The sequence below is a fragment of the Equus przewalskii genome, chromosome 17 (genome assembly GCF_037783145.1).
Source record: "Equus przewalskii isolate Varuska chromosome 17, EquPr2, whole genome shotgun sequence".
NCBI classification, from domain to species: domain Eukaryota; kingdom Metazoa; phylum Chordata; class Mammalia; order Perissodactyla; family Equidae; genus Equus; species Equus przewalskii.
The window spans coordinates 53,289,754-53,305,357 of record NC_091847.1 but is presented as its reverse complement, the minus strand read 5'-3'; the positions used below and the strand labels follow the sequence as shown (position 1 = coordinate 53,305,357).

General features: G+C 35.3%; 1 protein-coding gene across 22 annotated transcripts in view; it reads left to right on the top strand.

Annotated features, from left to right (window-relative positions):
* ATF2 (activating transcription factor 2) overlaps positions 1-10,145 on the top strand; it is a 73,250-nt gene extending 63,105 nt beyond the window's left edge. For 11 of the 22 annotated variants that reach the window (XM_070580246.1, XM_070580242.1, XM_070580227.1 and 8 more), the window contains 3 exons: positions 2,983-3,088; positions 7,606-7,787; positions 8,665-10,145. In XM_070580246.1, the coding sequence (XP_070436347.1) occupies positions 2,983-3,088; positions 7,606-7,787; positions 8,665-8,730 (354 nt within the window). In that variant the 3' untranslated portion in view covers positions 8,731-10,145. Of the gene's footprint in view, positions 1-2,982; positions 3,089-7,605; positions 8,169-8,664 lie in introns of those variants that run through there. The other 11 variants (XM_070580243.1, XM_070580245.1, XM_070580239.1 and 8 more) reach the window with 3 other exon arrangements.
* The last annotated feature ends 5,459 nt before the right edge of the window (positions 10,146-15,604 follow it).

Sequence of the window (15,604 nt, the reverse complement as noted above, 5' to 3'; positions counted from 1 at the left end):
TTGAGCATAGCTTGAATTTGTTAGGGGAAAATTTGATTATTTGAATTTTGGATAAAGAACAGCATACTTGTGTATTACATCTTTTAGGTAAATGTAAATTACATTAAAATGTTCAAAAGCTTTTATTTTTAATTTTCTTCTCTCTTCCTGGTCTTTTCAGTTGTTTGCTCTGTTGAATGTGATTCCGATTAAAATTCAGTTAACACAAATATAAGTTTTGTAACAGGAATCGAATGCCTTACCTCATCAGTCGTTAATGGTCATTACCCATTGTTAGCTAGTGGCTTCTTCACATTTGTTCATTTGTTAATGGACGGGGCATTCCAGTTAGATGAACAGCCATAATACCACCAACTGTTAAGTTTGAAATACAGAAATTGATACTCCATTCATCAGTTGCAAATCTGCCTTAAACAGAGATTTTGAATATATATATATTTAATTTTGAGTGAATAAGAATATTGTTTTAATTGTTAATCCTCAGAATTATTTAAATCAACTGTTTTGTATCAATTAGATAATCAAGTCATAACTTCTTTCAGGACTATTATCCTATACATTTATTTCATAATATGGTTTATGGTGAATGTCTAGTGTATTTAGGAAAGAAGACAGTTTGAGTTTTTAAATTCTGTAATTGAGATGATGCTGTAAAATATGCCAGTTTTCATTTCATGACTCAGAAGATTAACAGTGTAGCTATGTTGGTGAGGTTTTGGGCATAAATAGTGAAATTAGGACCTGACCAGGTTTATATTATTTAAGCTATTTCATTTCACCTTCTTTGGTGTTTTTCACCCCCTGGACATAGAATTACCATGATCCTCTCTAAAATATTATCATGTACTCAGTCTACGCCAGGCTGTGTGCTATGCCTTGGGGATACAAAGAGCAAGATAATCCTTGCCCTTGAGAAATTCCCAATCTGGCAGAGGTGGCAAACAAGTAAACACAACACACATATACAGTCATGTGTGGCATAATGATGTTTCTGTCAGTGATGGACCGGATATAGGATGGTGGTCCCGTAAGACTAGTACCATAGAGCCTGGGTGTGTAGTATGCTGTACCATCTAGGTTTATGTAAGTACACTCTGATGTTCTTAAAACAACGAGATTGCCTGAGGATGCATCTCTCAGAAAGTATCCCCATCATTAAGCGACTCATGACTCTATTTATGGCTGTGGGACCACAGAAATGGACACCTAACTTGTCTTCCTATGCAGATTTGTACCGTACTAAGTTAACTCTTAAAGATGAGTAAAATAATTAGCAAGGCAAAAAGGAGGGGAAAACTTTTCTAGGTAGAGACATTATGTATTTAGCCATACAAAATTTCTATTCTTATATGTCAAAACGATTATATGTTATTTCATAGATTCAGACTAATGTGAAGGGTGGTCACAGGTAGCAGATTATAAGAGATTGTGTATTCTTGACTAAAAATACATATCTAGCCCTATTTCATATTACAGAAATTAATGAGAGAAACTTGTAGAAGTGAATCTCAAAATCAAGCTACTGAGGCAGAAAGAGGGAGAAACTTTTCTGGATAATGTATATTGGATTATTCATAATATGGTTTCTCTTTAGTAGTGTCATTAATAAACAGCTATAATTAGCAGTATTGAGACTAATGACAGCAGTATTCCATAGAAATGTATTTTCAAGATAAGACTTTATTTTTAAAGCAAAACTTTTATATTTTCTTTTTTGTATTTTGATCACTATACTCCCATTCTTGTCTCAAGTGCAACGTTTTAAACACAGTTTACCCTTTTCATTAACAGTTAAGAGTTACTGTGAGTGTCAGTTTCTGTGTGCTTTAATACAGCGTTGCCATTCGTTGGTGTCAGTGTGTGAGGAACTGTTTGCCCCAACACTTACCTTTAGATTGCTTAACTTTTATTCTTTTGATTTTTATGTTTCTGTCATTGGTCACTTAAGGGAGCCTGATGAGCCTATTCTGCTGAATTATTTTACATTCAGCTTTCTGGTTAAGAGACTGAGGGCTGGAAAATGAAGTGCCTGAGCTTTTATATACAGGTGTTTGCTGTATTTCTTCATTTAATTTTGAGTTCATGGATGAAGTCTGAGTAAAGGTTAAAGTAAGTCCAAATAAGTAGAGGTGTTTGTAAATTAAGATTTTTTTGTTAGCAATTTATTAAATTCATGTTATTTCTAACTCTTGAGTATTGGTAATAATCACTAATTTGTGTCTTTAATATTTGGGGATGACTCAAAGGAATTAGTTGGACTCTCTCAATTTGGACCTTTTACATAGAATCTACCAGATTAATGCATCCAAAACAAAGGCCGAAGTGCTCATTCTATAATAAAGGGTAGAACAAATCACCATTTATTTGTCAGATTTAAATTTAGATGTATGCAGATTGCCTAGGTCAAAGGCAACAAAGCTATTTAGATATTACATCTCCTGTCATTGTTTCCATGTCCAACACAGTATCTTGCAATGCATTTAGGTATCCATTATTCTTTGGTTATTGTGGTTTCCCTTATGGAGGTTTTCCTAGTTTCTAGAAACTTGCTTGAGTTTCCAGGATAAATTTTTCATTTTCAAGTAAATAGAGTCAGTGAAAATTTATCCTGACTGCCTTGATGTTTGTAATTTTTCAAATAATCAAAAGACCAGGTAACGTATGTAAAATGAAAAAACCTTTGGCAGGAAACCTGTAATATATAAGCAGTCCAAAGGCAAATGGTAATGGGAAAACTTTGAAATATGCTATCCAGTCATGGTGTTATCTCTTAAATTTTTATAAAAGTTGCAGTTTTTTAACAAATGCTAAAATATAAAAACTATTGTGTATGGCTTAAACATATTTAAGCAGCATATTTTGTTTATTCCCTCATATTCTGTTATAGATGTTTGATTTTCATATCTTAATCTTCGCTTGTTTTAAACAGTAAGAAACGTTTAGTGTGAAGCTGGTAAGGTACATAAGTTGTTTCTTCTCCAGAGTGAAGTCACCCTGCTGAGAAATGAAGTGGCACAGCTGAAACAGCTTCTTCTGGCTCATAAAGATTGCCCTGTAACCGCCATGCAGAAGAAATCTGGCTATCATAGTGAGTAATGTTCCATTACCTATAGCCTCAGGCTACAGCAGTGAAATACTGCCCGAATGATCCAAGCTACCATTAAAGAAACAGAGACTGCAGTTCTAATATTTAATATTAAATATCAGAACTTCTGCAAGGTTACTGTGGAATAGGGGGTATGCTTCTTAGAATCTAGAGACTTTTTGAATTTTCCTATTTCTAGCTTTTTTCTAGGGATTACTATAAATCAACAAAATGGGTTAGTTAATAATTTAAAATATACTGTAAGTACTGATGATATTTTGTTTATCTTCCCAGAATAACACTTTATCTTAAATTGACAGGTGACACACTGCTTCTTTTCTAGCCTCCAATCGGTAATGAGTTTTTTTAAATCAAGTGTCTTCACTTAATAATATATAGTGTCTGTTTAAGGATCAGATCCTATTATTTTTTCTTAGATATCAGCATTGTGCAATTTTTTTTATTGTTGTAAACCTTTATATTGAGTCTTCTAGTTAGTCATAAAAATGCTAAAATAGAAGAGTATTTAAATTATCTGCTTGTAAGTTTCCTTTAAATGGTTTCCCCCCAAAATGAGATTCTTCTCTTTTCAGCATTTTAGAGGTTAATTGTGCTTTTTCCTTCTTGTAATGTCCTTCTTTTTTGATAAGATGCACAATGTTGGAAGCAGCTGTTACTCTTGAATAAATGGCCAATTTTGTCCATCGTACGCAAATTTGTAACAAATAACAGAGCTGGGAATGCATTAGGCAACATTCATAATATATAACCCACAGCTTTCATTTTTATGATTTAGTGATATTTCAGGATATTTGTAAATGTGAAGATTGTTTCAAACATATGTATCCACTTCATTTTAATTTGCCAGTGTCAGTAATTCAAAAGAAAGAAACGTTTTCTATTGGATGCAAACAGTTCCTCAGGTGCTCACAATAAAACTTAATGGCCACCATCTTTACTTGTAGCCATTGTAAGCAGTTTCATCAGAATGGGCAATATTTTTTAATTTAAAAGATTCAGTAGATTTAGCAACTCTCTATTGCCATATATATTTAGAACATTGATTTTTGTCAGTTTTGAGCAAATAAATCTCAGTCCTTTGATATCTAGTCATTTTGACAAGATGGTGAAACACATTGTGGAGTAAATTGGAACCGTATAGAAATATGTTTGGGGTTCGTATTAACAATGATTGCTGCAGGGATGAGGCCATTATGGCTCCCATCTGACTTAACAACGTAATTTCCTATAGAAGCTACTGAGTCTAGCATTATGCATACATGATTTTCTTAACAAGAGAGCTCTCTTGAATTTTGATAGCTTCAAAAGGAAACATACAGTTGAGTCTATAAAATTAGAAGGAATATTAACTCTTAAGTTGCATTTAATTAAAAATTATCTGCAATTTTTTAATCTTGTATGATCATTGGATAATTCCAACAATTTTATTTCTATTATCGAGGCAGTGTATGCTCAGCAAATGCAAGCCAATTTTTCATTTTAAGCAATAATGTATATTTTTTAAGTGCATAGATGTATGGGTTTAAATAAACTGAAAATCTAGATTAATAAGTGTTTAGTGAATATGTATATTATACTAGATTGTGAGACTGCAAGAAATGAATTAGACATTTTGGGGGTTTGGAACTATTCCTACCTTTTTTCCTGTCTAGTCATCTAGATAATCAAATTGACTGACTAGCATAAAATTAATTCTCTTTTGGGAATTAATTGGACTTTTGGGAGATAATTGGATTTTGTAGAAATTTTCAAGTAATTTCTATTTCCAAATTTGAAGTCTTTGGAAAAATACTGACTTCTTTGTTGTTTAACAGGAAAGATAAATATAGAAATTGACTAAGTGAATATTTAAACCTTGGAGAAAACATGGGGAAATTCACAGATACCTAACACTATTCGTCATGTTACAGCACACAGCAATTGCTAATAGTAGTAAGCTATAATACTGGTTGACTCTTTCAAAACATTTGTGAAAGGAAACTAAGGTTTAGTAGAAATTAAAGGTTATTACAAAATCTTGCTGGTAAAGGTGACAGTATAAAGTCACACCATCTTAGGGTTTCACTGAAACCCTAATTTTAACACTGAAAGTCTTTCATCCTAGGAATCCCCTGAGTCATAGGAAAACCATGACAAATAGTCACCTTAACAGTCAAATCGTATAAAATATGAATGAAAATGCAAACACTTTTTTAATGTTTGGGCTCCATGAAGAATAAAGCACAAGAGTGATTTTGTTGCCATTAATTCATATTCTCTAGATTGCTGGGCGTAATTAAAACTATATTATTATAGTCATTTCTATAATCATAAGTGAGAATGAAAGCTTCTTGGGCTCTAAATGTAATTGAGAGCTTTATATTTTCATTAATGAAAATATGTATAAACATAGGTAGGGAACTTCAGAGAGAGGGAATTGTCAAACAGCTGGTTTCTTTCAGCTTAAGTAGGGCTGAAAAGGGCTCTTTGAGTGCCGTAAGATCTCTTCTTTCTTTCTAGTGCTTGTGATTATACTAGTAATTTTTCTCCCCTCACCTTCTAGAAGTGGACGTAGGTGTGGATATATCACATTATAAAAGTATTTTATATGTGAAATTTCTAGTTACATAATTTATGAGTACCTGATTCTTTGTACAGCCTAAAGATTTGTCCCCTACAAATTTAGTGTTTCATTGCCTCAACTATATATTTACATTTCCTTATACTACTCATCACAGATCAGCCTTTTTATTTTTGAAAGCTGGTGTAGCTATAGAACTTCACATTGAGAGAAAGGTCAGTTTGTTGTCCTCTTGAAGAACAGTGGTGAAATAAAGACTGCTTTTTAGTATTTTTTCCAGTTAATCTCTCATTGCCAGTGTTTTCTTTGAACATATAACTGTTGTATTGGATATTTAACTGAATTGTAAATATTTTATAACATTCAGTATTGCTTGATCAGAAAAGTATTCTTTTTGCTTTATATAATTTTAAAAGGATTACTGATTGAGGGGTTTTTTTTGTTATATCTTGAGGTCAAATTTTTATCCAGGGGTGTGGTTTTGCATTTGTAGCAGATTGATAGAGAAGATGGAATTCTATCTCATTAATATATTTTAAAACATGCATGCATTTGAGGCAAATGTGTCAAAATTCTGTAAGAACTACTATATTTCAGAAAACCCTCAAAATGAGGAATTTTATTTGAGCTAAAGTCGTGTTTGCCAGGGTCCTCCCCCTTCATCTTCTACAATTCAAATCATAGGATAAGTCCTGCTTCATGGAGTCCACAGTCTTTTAATAATTGACTCTCAGAGTGGGCACTTAGCCATCAGTAAGCAGGCCAGTATGCATTCTCAGATTTGATAGAAAGCCTGCTTATTGTCACTTCTAAACACTAAGTAAAAATTATTTTAATGCCAAGTGAAAAAAGGAAGGCGCAAAAGAATACATCCAGTATGGTACTGTTTTTAGAATGTTAAAAAATAAGCTAAATGATATTGTTTAGGGATACATATCTATTTGGTAAAACTTCAAAGAAAAAAACCAGAGAATGGTTAAAGAAATATCAGAATGGTGATTAGCTTTGGTGAGGAGAGGAGCTTCCAGGAGGCATCAGTGTCATTGGCAGTCTTCTCAAGTTGGGGGCTGGGTTCACAGGTGTTCATGCCATTGTGTCTCGTATCTTACGAACACTATAACTGTGTGTGTGTTGTGAATGTCAGATTGTTCACTAAATGAAATTACTGGATTCTATTCTGTTAAGATGCAGAAGATTCATTGTTCACGCCTAAAAATTGGTAGATTTATTTTCATAAATATTTAGAATGCCCTTTCCTGAATATCTTTTCAATTGCAGTGTGTACAGTTTTATATGGATTTTTATTTGAATCCCAATTAATTCATGCAACTATAACAGCTGGTGGCATTTAGAGTCTAAATATTGCTTACTCTCCTGTGTGTACATCATTAGAATCAGGTGTTGTAATCATCCATTGCTGCAGTAGAGGGAAAGTCAGCCAGAATATAGTTCTGGAAAATGCAAAGGGAATAATTTGAAGATATAATTTGTATGTAAGAATTCATTTTGTTTATGCATGTGCTTACACATTTTTTTATCTTTTAATAAGAATGGCATGTAGGCAAAGAGACTGGTTTTGTTAAATGGGTTGTTTGATAAGTGTTTTGTTGTATTTATAAGAAGCTATCTCCCAAATTCCTACCCATTTTCTTTCTTAACACTATTTAGCAAATATTTCTTCAGCCATATTTTGTGAGGCACTGAGCACGCTGATGTTTCCATGTGCATGGTTGTGCCTTCGTTGGAGCTGTTGAGGGTAAAATTGCCTACTTCAGGACTTAGAGCCACCTCTCAGTTCCTCAGTTCCAGTCATACTCATTTATCTAAATAACTGATTTTGTAAAATGCCCTCTTTTTACTCTCTATATTGACTTCAACCTACTGATACATTCTTACAGATATTTTAAGAAACTGAGTAATTTTTCTTTTTTCCGCTCAGCTGCTGATAAAGATGACAGTTCAGAAGACCTGTCAGTGCCGAGTAGTCCCCACGCTGAAGCGATACAGCATAGTTCTGTCAGCACATCCAATGGCGTCAGTTCAACCTCCAAGGCAGAAGCTGTGGCCACGTCAGTCCTCACCCAGATGGCGGACCAGAGTACAGAGCCGGCGCTCCCGCAGGTTGTTATGGCCCCTCCCTCCCAGTCGCAGCCCTCCGGAAGCTGATTAAAACCCTGCGGTGCAGCAGTCTTAGATACTCATTAGTGACTTCAAAGGGAAATCAAGGAAAGACCAGTTTCCATTTATGCGAAATCTGTGGTTGTAAATTTTTTTTTTTTACTTGAAATTAAATTTGGCTCTAAAGTTGGTGTAGCAGCAGTTGATGATCAGACTGAATAACAGTTTTTAGTCTCTGGAAAAAGACTGATTTTGCTTTTTTTTATAAATATTGTTAGATTGTTATAATTTTTCTGTGCTCAATGTGTAAATTGTATTATAATTCATTGTGGTTTATTTCACTTTTAATTTGGTGGTGTTTTAATAAATGGGGGTGTTACTGAATCTCTTTTCCCACTTCCATTTCTTTTGACCACCTCTTAACCCTCAACTGTGATGGTAGTATTGTTATATTGTTTAAACCAAAGTTTTGCGTAGTCCCTGTTGACTTTGTAATGTTAACAAGGTCATAAAGCACTAGCCAGAGAAAGATAGAAATTTGCTTTTAATCTTTTTGCGTTTTATTTTGCACATAATGCAAAAGGAAGAACATTAGAGAACACTTTTTATGTGAGTGAAACATGGTAAATGACATACAGTGCTTTTATGCACACTCTTAAACGAAATCAAGATCATTACTAGTGCATTTTCTCTTAAGATTTTAAGTAGACATGAATTTTGAAATCCTTTATCATTTCAAAAATGACTATTTTTCAAGTCTTAAATTCAGTATTTTAAATCCTATGTTTTGAGGCTAATACGAAATTATATAATGTATGATACAGGGTTATCAGATATCTAATAATTTTTTGAAATTAGGTTGTTTTTTGTTTTTTTGCAGATTTCAGGTTACAAACTGAGAAGTTTATGCATAATCAAGTATGGTATGGTTGCCAGAAAAGCCTAAAAATTACTACTTAGAAAATTTAAGACTGTTTACCCCCATTGTCTTGTACTTGCAAGCTAACTTGTACTTATTCTTGTGAAAGCACTGTCATCTTTTAGTAGCAAATTTTGATAACGTTTCTCGTGGGAAAAAAATCAGTATCTATCTTTAGAACAATGTAATTATAATGTGGGAAGCAAGAATGAATGAGAGAGAATGTATGTGTGTGTGTGTGTGTGTGTGTGCTTTCAATAGTTTATGCCAGCAATCTTTGCTTGAATGTTTAAGATGCCTTCAGTGTGATGCTGGCCAATAGATGATTGCAATTTAAAATGTCATTACTGTGCAGGCTTGGAGAACTAACATTCCATGATGTAGTTTGTTTCTGATGAGATGATTGTAGGTACACTTTTCTCATTATCCAATCATCTGTGGGATACTGAGTTTTCTAATGTGCCATTATCTATTTTTATTCAGCAATTATGTTCAAAATACAGTACAATATTTTAAAATAGACTAAATTGTTAAAAATAAAGTAGTAGATGTGTGTAAGGAAACTTTGTAAAATAGTTATGAGTCCTACCCAGTAGCAACTTCTGGCATTCAAGCAGGATTCCATTATGTAAATATCTGTAACACATTTATAATAAGTTGTGTAGTTTGTTCTGCATCCATACTACACTATTTGCTAAAGTCTCAGTGCCATCTCCTAATGAGACTGACATTTAAAAACCTATATGGAATATCCTTGATAATTCAAGGATATATCCCACCTGCCTAAGTTCCAACCTGGGAAACATTCAAATTATACAAATGACATTTCAGGACTTTTAAGTATGAAAATAATAGGAATTTTATTGTTTGGCTTATTAAAAATGAAAGCATTTTTAGTTGATAATTCTATTCTAAAATTTTTTTAACTGATTTTATAATTTTAAAGTAATCAATTTCTAATCATGATTTTGCCATAGTTATGCTAAGGAGTTGATCTCAAAGGCACAAAATACGAATTCTGCAAGAAGACTATTTTTTATTGTAGTTTGGATGGGTTAGGAAAAGCCTCAATTTTTGACTCTGCTAAGTCCTTCAGTGCATTTTTCTTTCATTTTATTATTTATGCAAGTTAAAGTTCTTTGGTAACAGGAATTCTTGCAACTGTAAAATAAAACTACATAGATGTAAGAAGTCATGTAAACGGTTAATGAGCTTACCAAGGTTAGCAAAACTTTCATTGTAAATCAGTCTGTACTCAGCAAATAAAAATCATTATTAGTTGTATAAACACAAATTCCATTTTGACTTTCAGAATGTCACACTACTTCTGTACCTAGCATTTTGAGTCCTTATATTTGCAATGTTACACAAACTGTACTATTTTCTTTTATGTGCAGTTTGCATGAGTAAACCATCAGAGAATAAATTCTATCTTTAAATTATGTTCATAATTTGCTTGTTCTTACCTATCTTTCATTATGTAACATCGCCTGATACGGTTTTTTCCGTCAGGGCATTTATCATCTGAGAAGAACCTGATATTCTCTTTCTCTAAAAATTTATTCCTTCTCAGAGACCTTTTAACCCCAGGGTGCTCGGGCCTTGTTCCTCTTCTCTGCATTCACCTTAAGCCCCACTCATATGCAATGAACCTTATGTCCCCAGCCCAGAATACTCCCTCAACTTCAGCCACACACAGATCCACCAGCATTTGGCATCGCTTGGTGACTGCCTAACAAAACCCCTGAAACATAACATACCCAACACTGAATTCTTAATCCCCCCCCGCCCTACCCTCAACCATACTCCTCCCACAGTACTTCGTAAGTCAAGTGATGACAACTCCATTCTTCCAGTTGCTTAAGCCAGAACAACTTTGTTGTCATCCTTGAATCCTCTCTTTTCTCAGAGCCCACATCCGGCCCATCAGGAAATGCTGTTTGCTTTACCTTCACAATAATCCAGAATTCAACCACTTCTCACCGTTGACACTGCTATCACCCTGAACTATGCCCTCATCGTTCCTCACCCGCTTCCCTATGTTTGTCTCATAAACTGTCTCCTTGCTTCTACCTTGCCCTCTACAGCCCATCTCTAACAGATTATGTGCAGGGGAAAATGATCAGAATTACAGCTGACTTCCTGGCCAAAACTGAGAAAGCTTCCTCAGTGAATCCTTTCAAGTCCTTGGGGGGGAAAGTGATGAACCCAGATTTCTATACCCAATGAAAATATCTTTCAAAGTTGAAGGAAAAAATAAAGACTTTTTTAGACAAGCAAATACTCAAAGAATTTAATACCAGCAGAGTTTCACCGCAGGGAATGTCAAAGGAAGTTCTTCAGGAAGAAGAAATATAGTAACAGACAGACACTTGGATTGACAAAAACAAAATTTTCCAGAAATGGTTAAAATGAACATAAATATAAAAGCTGTTTTTTCTTATGTCTAATTGCTCTAAAAGATCATTGACTGTCTAAAACAAAAATAATAGCAATGTAGGTTTATAGCATGTGCAAAAATAATGTATGTGATCACAATAGCACAACAGATAGAGGGAGAAATCGGGATAAAGCTGCTGTAAGGCTCTTAGACTGTATGTGAAGTAATGTGATATTTAAAGAGAGGCTGTGAATAGGCAAAGATGAATATTGTAAATCCTAGGGCAACCACTAAAAAGAAGAGGTATAAACAATATCCTTTTTAAAGAACTCCTATAAACTATAAATTAACATGAAAAGACAAATATTACAACCAAAAAAATAGACAAGGACAAGGAAAGACAAACAGAAAAGGAAACCCAAACAACCAACAAACACAGTATGTTTAAAAATATTCAACCCCAATATTATCCAGGGAAATGTAAATGAAAACAAAATGAGATAAAAATTTCTCATCAAATTGGAAAAATAAATCAGATGTGACCAAGTATTGGGGGAGGCTGTGGGAAATCGGAACTCCCATACACTGTTGGTGGAAGCACAAATTGGTGCAATGACTTTGAAGAGCAGCTTTGCAAGACGTTATAAAGCTGAAGCCATACACATCCTCCCACTCAGCAATGTCACTTCGCATGTCTAATTATCTCTACATGCAAATGTTTCATAATTTAAAATAAAATTTAAAAGTGTAAATATTCAGCAATTCTAGATAAAAACCAAATAATTTGACTAAAATTACACTAAATTTTTTTTTTAGTAGCTCATTGCCAGTTTTTCTCATAACAACCTGCTTTTTAAAACATCATGACCAGACGCCAGTATGTTACTTTTTGAGGCTATTTGTAATCTTAAATATACACAAATCTTTACACGAAGATGAGATTCAGTAGACTGGTATTTGAAACAGGTGCCCAGTGATTTTATCCCCTAAAATGCTATTGCTGACCGGTTTTTCTTATATTCACTATGCTTCTGAGGTTCTATTTCTACGTTTGAGCGCAATATAAATACTCCTTTGGACAGAGAAGAGATATGGATTCAGTACTGCATCGTACTCCTTTAAGACAAAGCAAAATGAATCCAGTTGAAACAACTCATCTCAAAATAGAGCAGAACTTCTTTCTAAAATTTGGAAAAACAAATATTATATCTTCCTAAACAGAAAGTCTATTAGGAAAATTTTATTTAGAAGGAAAGCCATAGTTGGGAATCAAAAAAAAGTTTTAAGCTCTTAAATTCAGCTCTGACTGTAAATTAGTAGATTATAGTTATGTTCTACTTGATGAATAACAAGCAGAAGCCACTAAGAAATTCACTACAAAAACATTGCATGGGAACCCAATGAATATTACACAACATTAACATCATGATTTATGTTCTAATTACAATCACATAAAAAGACGCATAGGATAAGAGGAAATAAATATATTTTAAAAGAAAAAAAATAAAACTAATGCTTCTGCTTTCCCAATGATTTAATTCAACATTTAGTTTTTGCAATTGTGGAATTCTTTTTTTTGGAAGTTTGCTGTTGCTTGGAAAATTTCAAGATGGCAGGTAGAGCTAATGTGGACAGCAACCCTACCTCCTCCAGAGACATAAAAATGCTATATATTTGAAATATTTTAATACGTAGCTGAGCTATAAAGCAAGAAGAGTGACACAAAGATGACGCCCCACAGCAGAGAGTTGGATTTGAAGTCAAACGTCCTTTGGAGCTCACCTGACTTGTCTATCAGACTTACAGGCAGCCAGGAGAGCCATCCAGGCTGCGAGGGAGAGGCTGCTCCTGGGCTCCCCTTGTGAGGCCAGGCCCAGGCCAGTGTGGTCCCAGTAAAACTCCACTCACCAGCGGGGGAACCGACTGTGCATCTTTCCAGCAATATCCCTACACTGAGGAGATGGAGCACAATTTTCGATGGAAGGTTGTCATCTCTGCAACAGTCCAGCTCTTTGGCTGCTAAATATTAAGCACACTCTTCTCCCCACACTGAACATGTCTCACCTCCCAAAGGAAGAAAACCCAAATTTCCAACAAGGTACTGCATCCAGTTCCAAGGCCAGTGCTGAGAGGGGAGACTGAAGCACAGACGTCTCTATCAGATCTGCGTGCGGCTCTGTGGCCCCTAGCAGCACGTGAGCTGACAGACATGTTATCTTCCTCAGAACCCTAACGCTCCCTCTATACCATTGCAAATCAAGGACAGGATAACTACAATAGAAACTTCCCTCCTGGGGGGCTGGCTCCTTGGCCAAGTGGTTTAGTCCCCGTGCTCCACTGCGGCTGCCCAGGGTTTCGCTGGTTCGGCTCCTGGGCGCGGACATGGCACCGCTCGTCAGGCCACGTTGAGGCGGCATCCCACATCCCACAACTAGAAGGACCTGTAACTAAGATATACAACTATGTATGGCGGGTTTGGGAAGATAAAGCAGGAAAAAAAAAGAAGAAGAAGAAGATTGGCAACAGTTGTTAGCTCAGGTGCCAATCTTTAAAAAAAAAAAAAGAAAAGAAACTTCCCTCCAAAAAAACGGACTGATGGAGATACATAGCGATTATTGGTCTGTAGCAATGATGAAATCTGATATTTCAGGCATCATGAGGACCATCTTTTCTGGCATTTGGGGAATTTCCTCGGTTAGACCTGATTTTGCTTGTCGGTGGAATTCCTCTCCCCTTTGTGGCCCCTGGATCACCTTTCTGGAGGCTCTTCCATGTTCATTATCCTCCTTGGCCATACCTCTGGTGACTTGGAGATTATGCCCTCCTTGGGAGCCTCCAGATTTCACAGCCTACTTTCTGCCTTTGCAAGTTTGGGGGCCAGAGGTTGTTTCAACCTGTTCAAGGCTGTTAGTCTAGTCTCACAGATTCTTCTGTGAGGTAACTTTCTCAAAATCTCAACTGGCTTATGAACTATGTGCTTCAAGTGAGTTTCATGAGCCAGTAGGCCCACCCAACATTCATTCCTAGACATACCTTTCCAAACATCCCCAGCCTGGTTTACCACATTGCTGTCTCCTTCCCAGGCCTCTCTCGCTCTCTAATCCATGGCAGCTTGAAGTCATCAGACTGAGGTGAGGAGGCTCACTTCTTTGCTGCTGGGTTCAGTCTTGACTGGCCTTTGACATTCAAACCCTTTCTCAATGTCTCTTCTTCTTCAGAGTTAGGAGCAGGTGGCCTCTGCAGCTCTGCCACTCTAGTCCCCTCAGACCTGGACAAGACAGCTGCAGCCCAGAGCCCTGTATTCCAGCGCGTTCCTCTCTCACTTGAGAGCTGATGCTCCACCTGGCACAGTATAACCGGTAACCTTAAACAGCTGCTCCCATAACTGATGCCTCTCAGGCCCCAGAAAACACTTCTCTACATCTCTTTCATATGTCATCAAAACAAAAGTAAACACAGTGGAGTGTCATGAAGTTTTGTGGGCTGTGTCACTGCTGATGTCAGAGATGAACATTCGTTTGTAGCTCAGGGAAGAATTGAAGAGTGCAAGTGCTTCGTTAAGAAAACCTCAAATTAACTTGTCAAATCTCATCTCTCAACATGAATGCAATAGGTTCTTGTACAAAGTATCATTTTCACAGTAATGTCAAATGCCCATTTGCTTTTCTTGTTCCAATTTGTAGCATTGTCAAAAGATGCACAAGACATCTGAGAAACATTGTGCAATATTAATAATTCATATTCCTCAAATTTGTAAATATCAGGTGATACCAGTGCCTTTTATATTGGCAACTAGATGGACATTGAACACTAGAATTGCAATAAAAATTATAAAATATTGGGGCTGGCCCCGTGGCCGAGTGGTTAAGTTCGTGCACTCTGCTGCAGGTGGCCCAGTGTTTCATTGGTTCGAATCCTGGGCACGGACATGGCACTGCTCATCAAACCACGCTGAGGCAGCGTCCCACATACCACAACTAGAAGGACCCACAACAAAGAATATACAACTATGTACCAGGGGGCTTTGGGGAGAAAAAGGAAAAAATAAAATCTTTTAAAAAAAAATATCAATAAGATTTCATTAAAATTTAAATATATTAAAATTGTGCTTACTTAAATAATTGATAAGTTTGAAATTCATTACTTATAATTTTATTTTACCTTTTCAAAGATAATTTTACCTTTATGGGAGAACATAGTGGTTTTGTAAACAAAATTTTAGTTTTTTATTTTTGCATTTATATAATTTTCCATTTTGATGAAATTATATTTAAATTTTTTGTACTTTGAATAATGGCTTTTCCTTTAACCCTTTATATCACTACTATAAAGAGAACAGAAATTGTGTAAGATTCTTATTACAACAACCTAATTAGTGATTTTATTAAAATGAAGGCAAGAATAAATATATCAAATGTCATGAATTTTGTGTTTTAGTTTTCTTACTAATGTAAAGATTATTGGCCAATCAGAGAACACCCAAAATACATGCAACAATTAGTACATACAGCCGTCACTGAC